The following is a 13,028-nucleotide window of genomic DNA, read 5'->3' on the forward strand; positions in this document are numbered from 1 at the left end:
TGAAATAACATACAGCTCCAAATGATTCTAAGTGGTAATATACAATTCATAGACAATGTGTAGAAAGAAACATGGGTTTAACCCTGATGCAAAAGCTGACTCTGCTCAAGGCCCAACGTTGGCCGTTGCACAGCTTTCTCCGGTGCAGCCTTCTTCTGGTTCGCAATCAAAGTTCCCAGCTCATTCACGCGTGTCTTCAAGCCCGGAGCGACAGCCTTATCATTTGAAATGCCGTTGACCTTGAGGGCAAGCTTCATACCATTGTAGATGGGCACGATCTCTTGCAGCATGTGGTCAACCTCGTGCCAATTCTTAGCGTCACGATTGAAGTTACTAAGAGACCAGCTGCCCAGGAGACGTTGAGCATAGGAACGGACCAGGCCGCCTTCATCGTTGCCGCCAAGCTCGTTAATGGCACGAGCAGCGCTGAGCTCAAGTAGGGTACCAATGACAAATGGCTTCCTCTTAGGATCCAGCTCCAGGTTATGTTCGATGTGTTCGGGGGCTTCCATCAGGGAAACAAACTGCTTGGCCAGTGTGAAAGCCTTCGATACTTCGGGATCCTTAAACTCTCCTCTTTGGGCCTTGCGGTGAAGTTCGAAGAAGATGCGCTGTACAATATCCACATTGTTGAGACGGAGACCAGTCCGCTCGCTCTGCTTCGCGGCTTCGAGAATAATACCAAGAGCATCAGCCTGGCCAGCCCGGCGCACCAACCACTCCCAGCGGTCTGACTTAATGACACGATGTGACATCCGCAATCCGGACAGGAAAGGGACCAAGTTCTGCCAGTCCTTTGTCGTCTGCATAAGTGTAATAACGTCCACGATTTCCTTCTTCGTTGGCCTTGATTGCGGGTCCATGGGGCGAAGCAGGAATGGCTCTTCATCTTCGCCAACGGATACGCTGACCGGCTCTTCCTCTAGACGGTCGGCGTACTTCTGACGAAACATTAACCTCCTTTGCTGCGTTCCTAGTCCGAACGGTATGAAGAGTTCTTCGCGGAAACGATTGAGGGCCTGGTCCAGCTCGGCGGAGGAAGTCGGAGAAAAGGTCGGGATGGCTGCATTCTAGAAGTTAGTTTGGCGGCAACAAAGGAAGACCAGCGAGCAATCGCACCATTTTTCGAGGAATAGCAACGCTTCTGTGTGAGGGTGCCAATAGATTGACGGAGGGTGTTGGAACTTTGGCCGCGGAAGAGCCTTCCAATGGCGTTTTGCGCCATTTTATTGAAGGTACAGAGGGCGCGGGATTATTTGAATGTAATCGGTCTCCTAAAGAAACCTTCTAGAGAAGAGCAAACCCTGCTTGTACAGAATTGACGATTAGATCAACACAAACGTGAAGCGCAAGCTGGACCGCGGTGGCAGAAAAGTTCCCCGAGTTGAGTTCTGGACGTTGACCCAAACAGGTAATCTGAGTCTTGGCGGAAATTCTGCCGGTCCGCAAACTTCACGCTCGGAGGTCCGCCTGTTTCTCGCATCTTTCTCTTTGCCAGCTGCTCAGCGCACCACAATCCTTGCAGCCATGGCGACCTTCTCACCAATCCTGCGGCAGCTGGGCTGCTTAAGGTCTATCGCGAAGCCCCAGTCATTGGTGTCGTCCCAAATCGGTCGTCGATCCATCACGACTGCGTACACTCCGAAACAAGAGCCCGTCCCTCTTCCGAGCAAATTGCCCAAGTCGTTCCTTTCTCAAATACCTCCTCGCCAGCAGCCTACAAATGGTATGCCTTGCGCCTTCTGCTCCAACCCCGAGGCTACTATCAGATGGCTAATGCACCCCTAAACAGGCCGCAAGAAGCTCAAAGTCTACCCTGCTCCGCCTTCCAGCCGCACGGTTTGCAAAGATCCCGTGGCAGCAGTGACCGAATCTCAATTGGCAGCCCTTGATCCAACTGGTGAACGCAAAGCACTTTTCGACTATAGAAGAAACCCACGCAGTGTGAAGGTCGGCGATATCCTGCGCGTGACCTTTAAGAACGGGGACCCATTCTCCGGCGTTTGTCTTAGCATTCGTCTGCGCGGCGTTGACACCACATTCTTGCTTCGTAATGAGCTTACCAGGGTCGGTGTTGAGATGTGGGTGAAGGTTTTCAGTCCCAACGTTGAGAGCGTGGAAATTGTACAGAGGACGGAGAAGAGGAAGAGAAGAGCCAGATTGTACTACATGAGGTGCGTATATGGCTTGTTGTTGGGGAGGTTTTGTGAGTTATATCTGTGCTCAACTTGGCTAACATATCCTGTTTCACCCCCACAGACAACCCAGACACGATATGCGCAGCGTCGAGAACATCGTCTCGAACTACCTCCGACAGAAGTCTGCTCTTTCCGGCCAGAGAGGACAGGGAGGACGCGGTCGTGGACAGAAACGGCGTCGTTAAAGGGCCGCTGCTCATTCGGGGTTTTGCATTTGGCGACTGTATTATTACTACTTGTATATGGCCATTGACGTTTTCTGAATTATTCTTTTTTGTAACCTTGGATAGAGATCAATATAGGGTATCTTTTTTTTTTGGAAGAAACTAGAAATTACAACAAAACCATCGGCATTGCTCGATATTGTGCTGATGCACGGGATTTATCCATTTTTGCGGGGTTTGTTGATCTCTCGTTAACATCAGCCTTACTAGAGACGCCAATTGAATTCTGCTACCCCACAAACGTCCTTTTGGGGTATAACTTCTGATGTTCTCTAGGGAAAAGTATTTGACAATATGCCTCCCTATAATTATACTCCACTTCCGCCAGGGCGTAACACCATTCGCATGCTTCGCCTATTACCAAATCAAGACCGGACTGCTCCAATTAAATGCGAGCTCATTGAGCACCCTCTCAAGAAACAAGCGCAGGCCTACGAAGCCCTGTCGTATGTCTGGGGTTCCACAGAAAACCCCTCTTCGATATATGTCAACAACTGCAGCCTGGAAGTCACGCCGAACTTGCATGCAGCGCTGTCGCACCTTCGATTTCAACGGTTCCCGAGGCTGCTGTGGGTCGATGCTATATGCATTGACCAAAAAGGCAACGCAGAGAAAGAACAGCAGATTCAATTGATGGCAAATATCTATGGACAAGCTAAGAGTGTTATCGTTTGGCTTGGGGAAGAAGACAATGATAGTACTCTGACACTTGCGAGATTACAAGTCGCCGCCGAAGGCGAGAGTCTGGTGGTAGAATTCAATGATTCAGCACTTATAGCGCTCTTAGAACGCCCTTGGTTCCGACGGGTCTGGGTAAGGGATAATAACACTGAGCAAGGTACATATACGGAGGAACCTGATTAACAAAATTATAGGTTCTTCAAGAGGTTGGAGTTGCTCGGTCGGTTCTGGTCAAATGTGGCCCTATGGAGATGAATGGCTACGCATTTTCCTCAGGTTTGCGCGGTATAGAGGCCTTGAATAACAGATGCCCAAGGCTGCAGAGTTTGATCAATTCCGTACGCCCAGTCACTTATCTCTTAGGAAGAGCAATATTCCGTCCGGGTTACGGGGTAATGTACAAGAGGGGACGCCATTTGGGCGAGTTGCTTGATATGTATCATTCCCATAAGGCCACCATACGCCATGATAAAGTGTTTGCCCTTCTTGGTATGTGCTGCGAGAACCTAGAAGCAGTGGGTTTGTTGCCTCACTATGAGATCCCTTGGGAAGTCCTCTTCCAGCGAATCATTAGGCATGTTCTGTCGCAAAGGGTGTCGACCGAAACTTGGCCTGATAAGGAGTTAGCGTTGATCAAGGGCATGGGTTATAGCCTAGGGAGAGTATCTGCAGCGTACGGAGACAAATCTCGATTTGACAGACAGCATGTGCACATTGACATGGACAACTCGATGCAATTGCTTCAGTACAGCAAGGATTCAAGAAGTCGCTGCAATCACAGTGCCGAACGAAGCACCGTTAAATGGACTATGCGGGTCTCAGCACAACCTGTCAAGTCGGGGGATGTTGTCTGCCTCTTACAAGGAGCGTCCAAGCCAAGCATTGTCAGACCATTCAGCGATTATTTTGATATCATCATAATAGGAGTAACTCCTTTACATATCGCAAATGGCGAAACCTTTCGAATAGATGAATCCTTAACATCAGAGATTCCAGACCATCTCGACGAAATGGGACGGGAACTTAGGTACGACTGTCTTCAGCGGCTTTTGTTCGTCTGGAACTGGGACCGATCCTCTGACCATCTAAACCAACGTGAATCAGTTGCAACAACACCAAAGATAAATGACTTGGTACCAGGAGCTCTGCCAACTGAATCGGATTAAGTCATGTGATTATACGATGGAGCAGCCATGCTATTATGCAGTACTAGTGACACTCCACAATCTAATGGGTGAAGATAGACAGATACTCTGTGCAACAACGCCGGAAGCTTTGCAGATCAAATGCTTGGATTTTCAAGCAGTTACATACTGCAAGGCGCACATATAGAAGGACGGAATAACTAAAAAGATAGACTAAAAGAGAATCCGACAAGATGAGATATCGCAAAGCGACATGGATGCGTGAATCGAGGTTATCCTCCTTATCCCAGAGGATATATCACATAATCTTTGTGATTTACCGTCAGCAAACGATCGAGGCTTGCCAGTGAACTGATACTTCACAATAGAATGACACAGAGTCTACTCGATCTGCAAGATGTTTAATGTGGTATCTATACAGCTCAGGTTCGTATTGGGCTGGTAGTCAACCAAATGCTGTACGTATTTCCCTTGACAGATAGAATGTCAACTAATGTAGTCAAGGCTAAGATACTGGGAATATATGGTTGGTTTTCATATTAGAACATTCTTCGTCAGTTCCTTTTCAAGGTGATATGGTGCATCCGCTCTGTCGCTATCCACAAATGTTGAACTTCATACCTTTTTACCCCAACCTTTCCAAATTCTTCTCCAACTTCTTTATCAGGCAGGATCGGCACTGCGGTCGTGGATTTTCCACCTATTATTCCTATCTTTTATTTTCGGTCTTCGTCCGATCTCTTTTTGCATTACCCAATCGTGTCGTAACAGAACAGCTTTGTCTAGTATACGATCGCACGGCCTTGTTCCGAGCGGTCTTGAATATGTGCTGCCCCCACGTTTCCAATGCTACCTCGGATTTACCTCCAAAACTCGAGTGATCAACGGGTCAGTTCCCCGCAGATTGTCAAACCCCAGACGGAGCTCCCCATCTGCCGCGGTGGGTCTGCGTGGGGATAGAGAACCTACCCCAGCCAGTCCATAACGACGAAACTGGAATTCTTCGTTTCGTTGCGGATGCAATTGGATTCGATGGTGGATTAAGCTTCGTCGTCAGTGATCATGCTAGCTAGCCTGGAATCTTGTTTAGTCAGGTTTGGGCCTTCCATAAAGACAACGATGACCCCTCACCTTCCTGACGCAGCGTTTCCCTCGTGTCTGTATTTGCGTCGAACTGGACGTTGACAGCTTTGGCTGGCTCACGCGTGAAGAAGAACAAAGCTTCCAGCAACATGGGCGGCAACCCTAACCTGGAGCCTGGAGAAGGCTCCAAGATCGACATGGCAGAAGCACCTACATTTATCCACAGCGAGAACACACATGTCGAGGCGGGCTTGAAAGCACTAAAACCGAAAGATGGCGACACGGCCATGGCACTCTTTAACGACGAGGAACTTCAGGAACCTGTGGATCCAGTTGAGGCAAGAAAGTTGCTCTGGAAGATTGACTTTATGATATTGCCCTATCTAGCTGTTTGCTACGCCTTCTTCTATATTGATAAGGTAGTTAAAGATTCTGGTCCCTGTGTGTACCAGCTGCTTATTGCATTGGGCGGGCTAACGCGCAACTGTATGCATTCGCAGACCACGTTAAGTTATGCGGCAATCTTTGGGATCAATGAAGATCTTAACCTTCACGGTACACAGTATAGTTGGCTCAGTAGTATCTTCTACTTTGGATTCCTCGCCTGGGCGTTTCCGACAAACTTCCTAATGCAAAGACTGCCCATTGGTATGAGATTGATTAACAAAGGCATATAAAATCTGATCTAATTAACCTGCCTTAGGAAAATACCTTGGAGCGAACATCTTCATGTGGTACGTGTCTGATTCTTTACCACCAGATAGCAACACGGCCATCTAATAGCTCAAAGGGGTGTTTTTTTGATGATCCAAGCCGCATGTCACAATTTCGCTACTCTTGCAGTGCTTCGAGCCCTGGGGGGAGCTGCAGAGGCTTGCGCAGATCCTGCGTTTATGCTCATTACTAGTATGTGGTACACGCGACGCGAACAGCCTGTCCGTATTGGTTTATGGTATACGGCCAACGGGCTTGGAATTGCCCTCGGCGGTCTATTAGGTTACGGCATCGGTCATATCAGAGGTGCACTTCCATCGTGGAAGTACGAATTTATTGTAATGTAGGCAAACCCTCCGTTTCACTGCTACTGAATTCTTCTAAGATGAAACTACCGTCTAGTGGCGCACTTTGCTCAACCTGGGGAATCGTCATGTTCATCTTCCTCCCTGATTCACCGGTCTCAGCACCGGGCCTCAGCCAAAGGGAGCGTCGAATCGCGGTAGAGAGATTACGAGATAACCAGACTGGTGTCGAAAACAAGCATCTCAAACCCTACCAGATTCTTGAAGCATTCCTAGACTACAAGATTTATTTCTTCTTCATCCTCGGTGTAGTTTGTATGAAACCCTCTCCCTTGAATACCGAAATACCATAGCTTATATGACGAATTATCCAGGTAACATTCCAAACGGCGGTATCTCTAATTTTGGGACCATAATCATCAAAGGCTTCGGATTCTCTACGCTAGTAACTACCCTGATGCAGGTAAGCAGCTATATTGACGACACCAAACTATAACAAAACCTCAAAACTCACCATCCAGATACCCTACGGGGCCCTGATCGCACTCTCCATTCTAGCCTGTGTATATCTGAACGACCGCTTCGAGAACAGACGCTGCGTCTTCATCCTAATCTTCCTCATACCGAATATAGCAGGGGCATTCGGCTTGCGCTTCGTCCCACCAGACCAAAAAGTCGGCCGATTAATCTGCTATTACTTAACAGGCCCATACAACGCCGCCTTTGTCCTGGTCCTGAGTATGCAGGTCGCAAATACAGCTGGTATGGCATCCCAGAAATTCCACACCGATGCACCCAACTAATCAAAATCATTCAAGGCCACACAAAGAAAGTAGTTACAAACGCAGTCCTCTTCCTGGGCTATTGTACCGGGAACATCGCCGGTCCATTTTTCTACAAAGAGAGCCAGAAGTGAGTGAAGTTGCCGCAAGACCGCTACTATACTCAATGCTAAACAAGTTCTACAGACCTACCTACGAGCTCGGCATCTGGTCTATGATCGTTTCGCATCTGATTGAAGCTGTTATTATTTCTATCTTGGGTCTTCTGCTTCGCTGGGAGAATCAAAAGAGGGATAAGATACAGTCTCAGATGGAAGGCGGATTGGAAGGTAGAGATTTGGATGCCACGGCTTTCTTGGATCTGACCGATAGGGAGAATTTGAAGTATGTTTTTTTCCCTCTGGTTTATCTCGCTAGTCGTATGTAGTAGTATTCATGCTAACGCTTCCTTTTTACAGCTTCCGGTATATTTATTAACATGATTATTATATTCTATGAATGAATGGGCCATGATATCAATGATATGATAGCGGATATAATGATGTAAGGATAAGTCATAATGAACATATATCCACCAGTTTGAAATCGAATAATATCCCATAACCCCGAAAAAGAATAAATAAATATATGCATCCGTATATAAACAGGGAATATAAACCAACCAAAATCCAACAAAAAAAAATGGAGAATGAAAAAATGAAGGAAAGAAAGAAAGAAAGAAAGAAAGAAAGAAAGAAGAAAAGACCCAAATCTATTCCTTCGACGACGAATTTTGCCCAGAATTCTCCTCCGCAATATCATGCTGCCCAACAATAGTCAAAAACACCTGATCCAGCGTCGTCTGACTAACAGAATAAAACTGTATCCCGAGTTCCTCCTTACTCTCCTCAAGATGCGAAAAGAGCTTGACGATACTATTATTCCCGTTTTTTCCCTTGATCATGTCCAGATCCGGCTCGGACCGCGGCGTGATATCATCGTCATAACAATCGTACTCTGTCGAGTCCGACCCAGTAGCAGGAACCGTAAAGCGCAGTTGACCATGATACGTCTTCTCTTCAATAACAGCACGGAGGAAATTCTGACTAACCCAGGTACGGATCCGTTGCATATCCTCTTCGCTCGTATGGGGAGCCAGGCTATGTACCAAATGAACATGGTATCTATTCCCGTAGTTTGCTCTAAGGGAATTCGTGGTACCAAGAGCTAGCATGCGTTTCGCCATGATACCCGCCCGATGAGCGAGGGCATCCGCCTCCTCCATAGAATGAGTGGTGAGGACGATCGAACGTCCAGAAGCAACAGCAGCGAGAGTCTTCCACATGACTCGCTTAGACGCAGCGTCCATACCAGATGACGGCTCATCGAGAAGTAAAACAGTAGGGTTACCCATCAAGGCGATGCCGAGTGACAGCTTGCGTTTGTTCCCGCCGGAGAGAGTAGTCGCCATGCGGTGTTTGAAGTATGTTAGACCGACGGCTCGCATGACTTCATTGACGTTGTGGGGGACATCGGGGACGCCGCGGATGCGGGCATAGAAGGTGAGGTGTTCCAGGACGGTCATTTGGTCCATTGCGTCGAACTGGGGACAGACGCCGAGGTGGGATCGGGCGGAGGCACGGTGTCGTAGGACAGAGATGTTGTCGACGAATATGTCGCCTCCGTTTCGGGAAGGTGGAGTGTCGCCTCGGATGAGGGAGATGGTTGTTGTTTTGCCGGCGCCGTTGGGGCCTAGAAGGGCGAATACTTCGCCTTTGCTGACGCTGAAGGTGATGTCCTCTACCGCGGTAAATTTGTGGAATGTTTTTGTGAGATGATGGATGCGGAGGCCGTTGTCTGGGCTTGAACTTGGGGACTGTGTCTTTTCAGAATTAACGTCTTTGTCTAATGTGGATTTTTCTTCCTCGTCGTTGGGCTTGAATTTGGCACGCAGGAGGGAAAGTACTGAGCCTCCGTCGAACCATAAGAGTAACCCGAAGAGAACGAAAGACTGGACAATGAGGTAAAGAATGGGTCCACCATAGAGAGTGATTTCTCCTGGGTAGGAGGCAACTTCGGTTCCCCGGCATAATATGGAGAATACATTCAGAGACACGAATAGGGCACGGAGGAGGTTCCCGGAAGGTGAAATTAGACCGATCGTGAAATGAGCGATATCGATATAAGATTCTGTTTTGTCTGTGGGCGTGTAGGTCTGAATACACATATAGGCGATGAGATATATGAGGAATAGGACGCACTGACTGCCAGCCGCGACTGCAAAGGCTGCAAGTTGGGATCTTGAGAACAGGGAGACTAAGTACGATAGCAAAGTGGAGCAAAGCCCATATAAGAAGAAGACAACAAAAAGGTATCCTGGATTATACCAGACATCAGATACCGCCCTGAAGATGATGATGGCGAGAACGCTGGAGATAAGGACAATACTGAAGTCAAATCCGACGTATGCAAGCCAAAGGGACGCGCCCCTGACACCGTTGCTGAAGTGAAGTGCTCTGACATTCCTCAGCCGCTCCACAGTCGGATACAGGGCGAATAGAGCCGGGTAGACCGACATGGCTAGACCAAAGTAGACGATAAGCTGGAGAATATTACCGGCGTTGGGCTGCAAAGGAATGCCAAAGTACTGAAATTGGAGGTTGATAGGCATGTCGGTAAGTAGACGGTGGAACATGTTTTGTATGACAGCAGCAAGAGGGAAATCACCATTGTCGCCTTTCCAGGCGAGGGTGGGACTGGACGATGCATCTCCAAGGTAAAATCCACCCGGGGTGACATTTTGGAAGTTATGGTTGATATAGTCTTCAAATTCAGAAAGACTGTCCACCACATGGAAGTAAGATTCAGGAGTCCGTGTTATAGCTTCTCCAGAACTAGATAATGAGCTAACAAAGCTCTCCAAAGTGGCATTTGAGACCTTGCTAGAAGGGCCGAGTACGATCTGAAAGTCGTCTAGCGATTGTAGGGACTGAGGCTTTGGTATCCTGGTTGTGCTTCCTGCACTACAGCCTGCTAATGTAACATCTTTTAGGAAGAGCGTAACCAGGCCAGCTGCAATGACTGGGATAAGCAAGGCTGCGATGTATGGAAGAGGATTGCGACGTAAGATGGTGGCTCTTTTACGGAAGAGATACCACGCCTGGAGGGCCATACTGATGCGTTGACCAGTGAGGAGTTGCAACCCTTGGTGTACGTCTTCCTTGCCTTGCTTTACAGGGGGCTGTATTTCGGCTTGGGCATTTTCCACAACAGTGTCCTGAACCTTCTGGGAGTCCAGCTCTCCAGCCACCTTTAAAAAAACGTCTTCAATTGTAGGCCCGCTTACGCGGTATTCTGTGATCCCCTCTTGTTCAAGCCTTGAAATGAAAGATGCAGCTTCTGCAGAAGTCTGAACGGTGTAGACAGTCTCTTCAAAGTGTGTTTCCTGGGGAATATCATTGAATGCATGGCTCAATGCTGCCCCTGGCATGTTCAAAACATGGATACGATATCCCGAGCCTAGCCGATGCTTCAATTCCACGCTCGACCCTTGTGCCTTGAGCACGCCCTTGGAGAGAATGGCAATGTGATCGGCTAGAAGGTCCGCTTCATCTAAAAAGTGAGTGGTCAACAATATAGTGCGGGAGCCTCTCTCAGCTAAAAGAATATCCCAGATTTTTCTTCGCGAGATTGGGTCAAGACCAGATGAAACCTCGTCTACGCAGCAGACGGAGGAAGCACCGGTAAACATCATTGCTAATTGGACCTTTCGTTTCTGTCCACCGGAAAGGGTTCTCGTATAGGAACTGACTTTTTTATCAAGATCACAATCATGTAAAAGCCCTAGCAGTTGGTTCTCAGTATCAACGTTTTCAGTGGCCTTGAGCCTGTTGAAGATCTTGACATGTTCTTTAACAGTTAGGGTATCCCAGAGTACGTTTTTCTGTGGACAAAGGCCAAACCTGCCACCTTCTGTTCCATAGTCTATGTTAATTTCCCCAGAGGAGATTTTTGTTAGACCAGCGATAGAATCTAAGGTAGTAGATTTGCCTGATCCGTTAGCGCCGAGAAGGACCATGATTTGTCCCTTTTTGACATCCATGCTCAAGTTATCCACTGCCAAGACAGACTGACGGGTACTGCCAAACCGTGTAGCTATATTTTTGTAGAACCATCCAGGTTGGTAGGATTTCGTGAAACCTTGTAATCTGAGTGCAGTCGTCGAGGCATTAGAGCTTGTGGCCTTTCGGCCCTTTGATGCCGTACTGTAAAGTATGCGCTCCACCATAGCTGCAAGCAACGGATACACGAGTATTTGGATGATAAGAAGTATCCACAGGACGACTCCGGGAAGTGACCAAGGGTTTTCAGGGGCTGCATGCACCAAATCAGTAGGCAAGTCTTGCCTTTCCCATCGAGCCATGAATATGTGAAAGTAGACATAGTTCATTGGCGGGAATAGAAGGCCAAGTATGGCAACAGCACCATTGGTCCTTGCTGGGGCCATCTGGGCTATGACGCCGAGGAGCAAGCAAGCTATAACGACGGAAATACCACTGAGCTGTGCTCTCTTGAAGAAGGATGCCCCAAAGATCGAAAAGGAGGATAAAGCGAGCCCCGCCAGGATGTTGTAAACTATCGTAATTCCCGCGGATGTTCTGCTATAGATTCCGTATTTCAAGATGGCGCCCATGATAATCCACCCTATGCCATATACAACGTCCAGTGCCAAGTGGGCTGCAATAAACCGGGCTGCTTGTGATTGCCATCTGGACCCATTTGGCATCATACAGTCTATCAGCTGACTCATTCCCAGTTCACGTTCCATCGCAACTAAGCCAGTTAGCTGGTAGGTAACTCCCACGATGCCGATAAAAATGGCAATGGCCATGATGTTGATAATTGCACCCATATAATTGACCCGGATTTCGTTTCGACGCCCCTCCTGAGTCAACGACGTAAATGGATACTCCATGATCTATAGGATTGTCAGTCAAGCCCAAGGTGGTCGGTGTGGGCGGTCCACAAGTGGAAGGAAATTACCTCGTCAGGCAGAGTGTTCTGATCAGTAGATGCATTAGCCTGAGCTATGGCTCGGTCGATGGAGTGTTGAAAGGGAAGAAGATAGATTTCCTGGTCATTTTCATGACTATCAACATGGATGCCCGCTCCCAGGGCCGCATCCGTCCTGATCGAGTAATTCCATATCCCATGTGGGCCTTCTGTTGGAGAGGAATAAAACACCGCAGCTGCTATACAAGTGGATACACCGCTGAGGGATGTTCGACATAATTCCTGCAGCTCACTTTCAGATGACAACAAATGCGGCTGTACTTGATCCTGGTTGGGCTGTATAGAATCTGTGACTGAGCTTATCACTTTCTCGATAGGCCCGCCAACGAGACCATTATGAACGAACACCAGCTTATCTCGTCCACCAGTTATAACATGCAGAGTTTCTGATAAAGGCTGTAAGGGGGTGGGATCACCAATTCCATAGGTAGCTGGTTCAATAAACAGGTTCCGAGCATACGATCTAAATCCCTATTAGACCTACTATTTTTATTGCCTTTTCATGCAGGTGGGGTACTCACATGAACGCGGTAAAAATTACTGGCAAAACGAGAGCCCTGAGAACGGTTGTAAATACCGGACGCACAAGAACGAGCAGGAGATTCTTCAGAGTAAGCGTCCAAATTTGTCTAAAAAAGAGCTTCAGGTTCGCCATTGTCGCCTGAAAGGAGACAACAAAGACCAATCACTCGACAATTCATCCCGAGCCTCGAGAGGCTCTTAAGGGGAGGGATGGGGTTAAAGGGGTAATATAACAACCGCTAGTTTGACGTAGCTTTAGGTTGACATATTCGATATCGTTTCGATCGCATGAATTCACCCCCAAGCATTGGCAACATATCCT

General features: G+C 47.9%; 3 protein-coding genes across 3 annotated transcripts; 1 reads left to right on the forward strand and 2 right to left on the reverse strand.

Annotated features, from left to right (window-relative positions):
• Positions 1-4: 4 nt before the first annotated feature.
• Positions 5-1,359, reverse strand: BDV27DRAFT_135506 (uncharacterized protein). The gene is made up of 2 exons (XM_032068555.1): positions 1,120-1,359; positions 5-1,063 (listed from the first exon to the last, which is right to left on the reverse strand). The coding sequence occupies exons 1-2, from the start codon at positions 1,223-1,225 to the stop codon at positions 78-80; spliced, it is 1,092 nt and encodes a 363-aa protein (XP_031922909.1). The 5' UTR covers positions 1,226-1,359; the 3' UTR covers positions 5-77.
• A 168-nt stretch (positions 1,360-1,527) lies between these two features.
• On the forward strand, positions 1,528-7,634 carry BDV27DRAFT_149233 (mitochondrial 54S ribosomal protein bL19m; the record flags this gene model as incomplete). The annotated part of the gene is made up of 10 exons (XM_032071019.1): positions 1,528-1,726; positions 1,793-2,178; positions 2,699-3,235; positions 3,298-4,130; positions 5,393-5,750; positions 6,035-6,065; positions 6,115-6,388; positions 7,056-7,262; positions 7,319-7,461; positions 7,591-7,634. 10 exons carry the CDS (start codon positions 1,528-1,530, stop codon positions 7,632-7,634), a joined length of 3,012 nt encoding a protein of 1,003 aa, XP_031922910.1.
• Positions 7,635-7,654: 20 nt separating this feature from the next.
• On the reverse strand, positions 7,655-12,956 carry BDV27DRAFT_168291 (putative ABC transporter). Its single transcript, XM_032074732.1, has 3 exons — positions 12,706-12,956; positions 12,155-12,647; positions 7,655-12,089 (listed from the first exon to the last, which is right to left on the reverse strand). Exons 1-3 carry the CDS (start codon positions 12,837-12,839, stop codon positions 7,884-7,886), a joined length of 4,833 nt encoding a protein of 1,610 aa, XP_031922911.1. The 5' UTR covers positions 12,840-12,956; the 3' UTR covers positions 7,655-7,883.
• Positions 12,957-13,028: the final 72 nt, after the last annotated feature.

Source organism: Aspergillus caelatus (assembly GCF_009193585.1).
Source record: "Aspergillus caelatus strain CBS 763.97 unplaced genomic scaffold BDV27scaffold_242, whole genome shotgun sequence".
NCBI classification, from domain to species: domain Eukaryota; kingdom Fungi; phylum Ascomycota; class Eurotiomycetes; order Eurotiales; family Aspergillaceae; genus Aspergillus; species Aspergillus caelatus.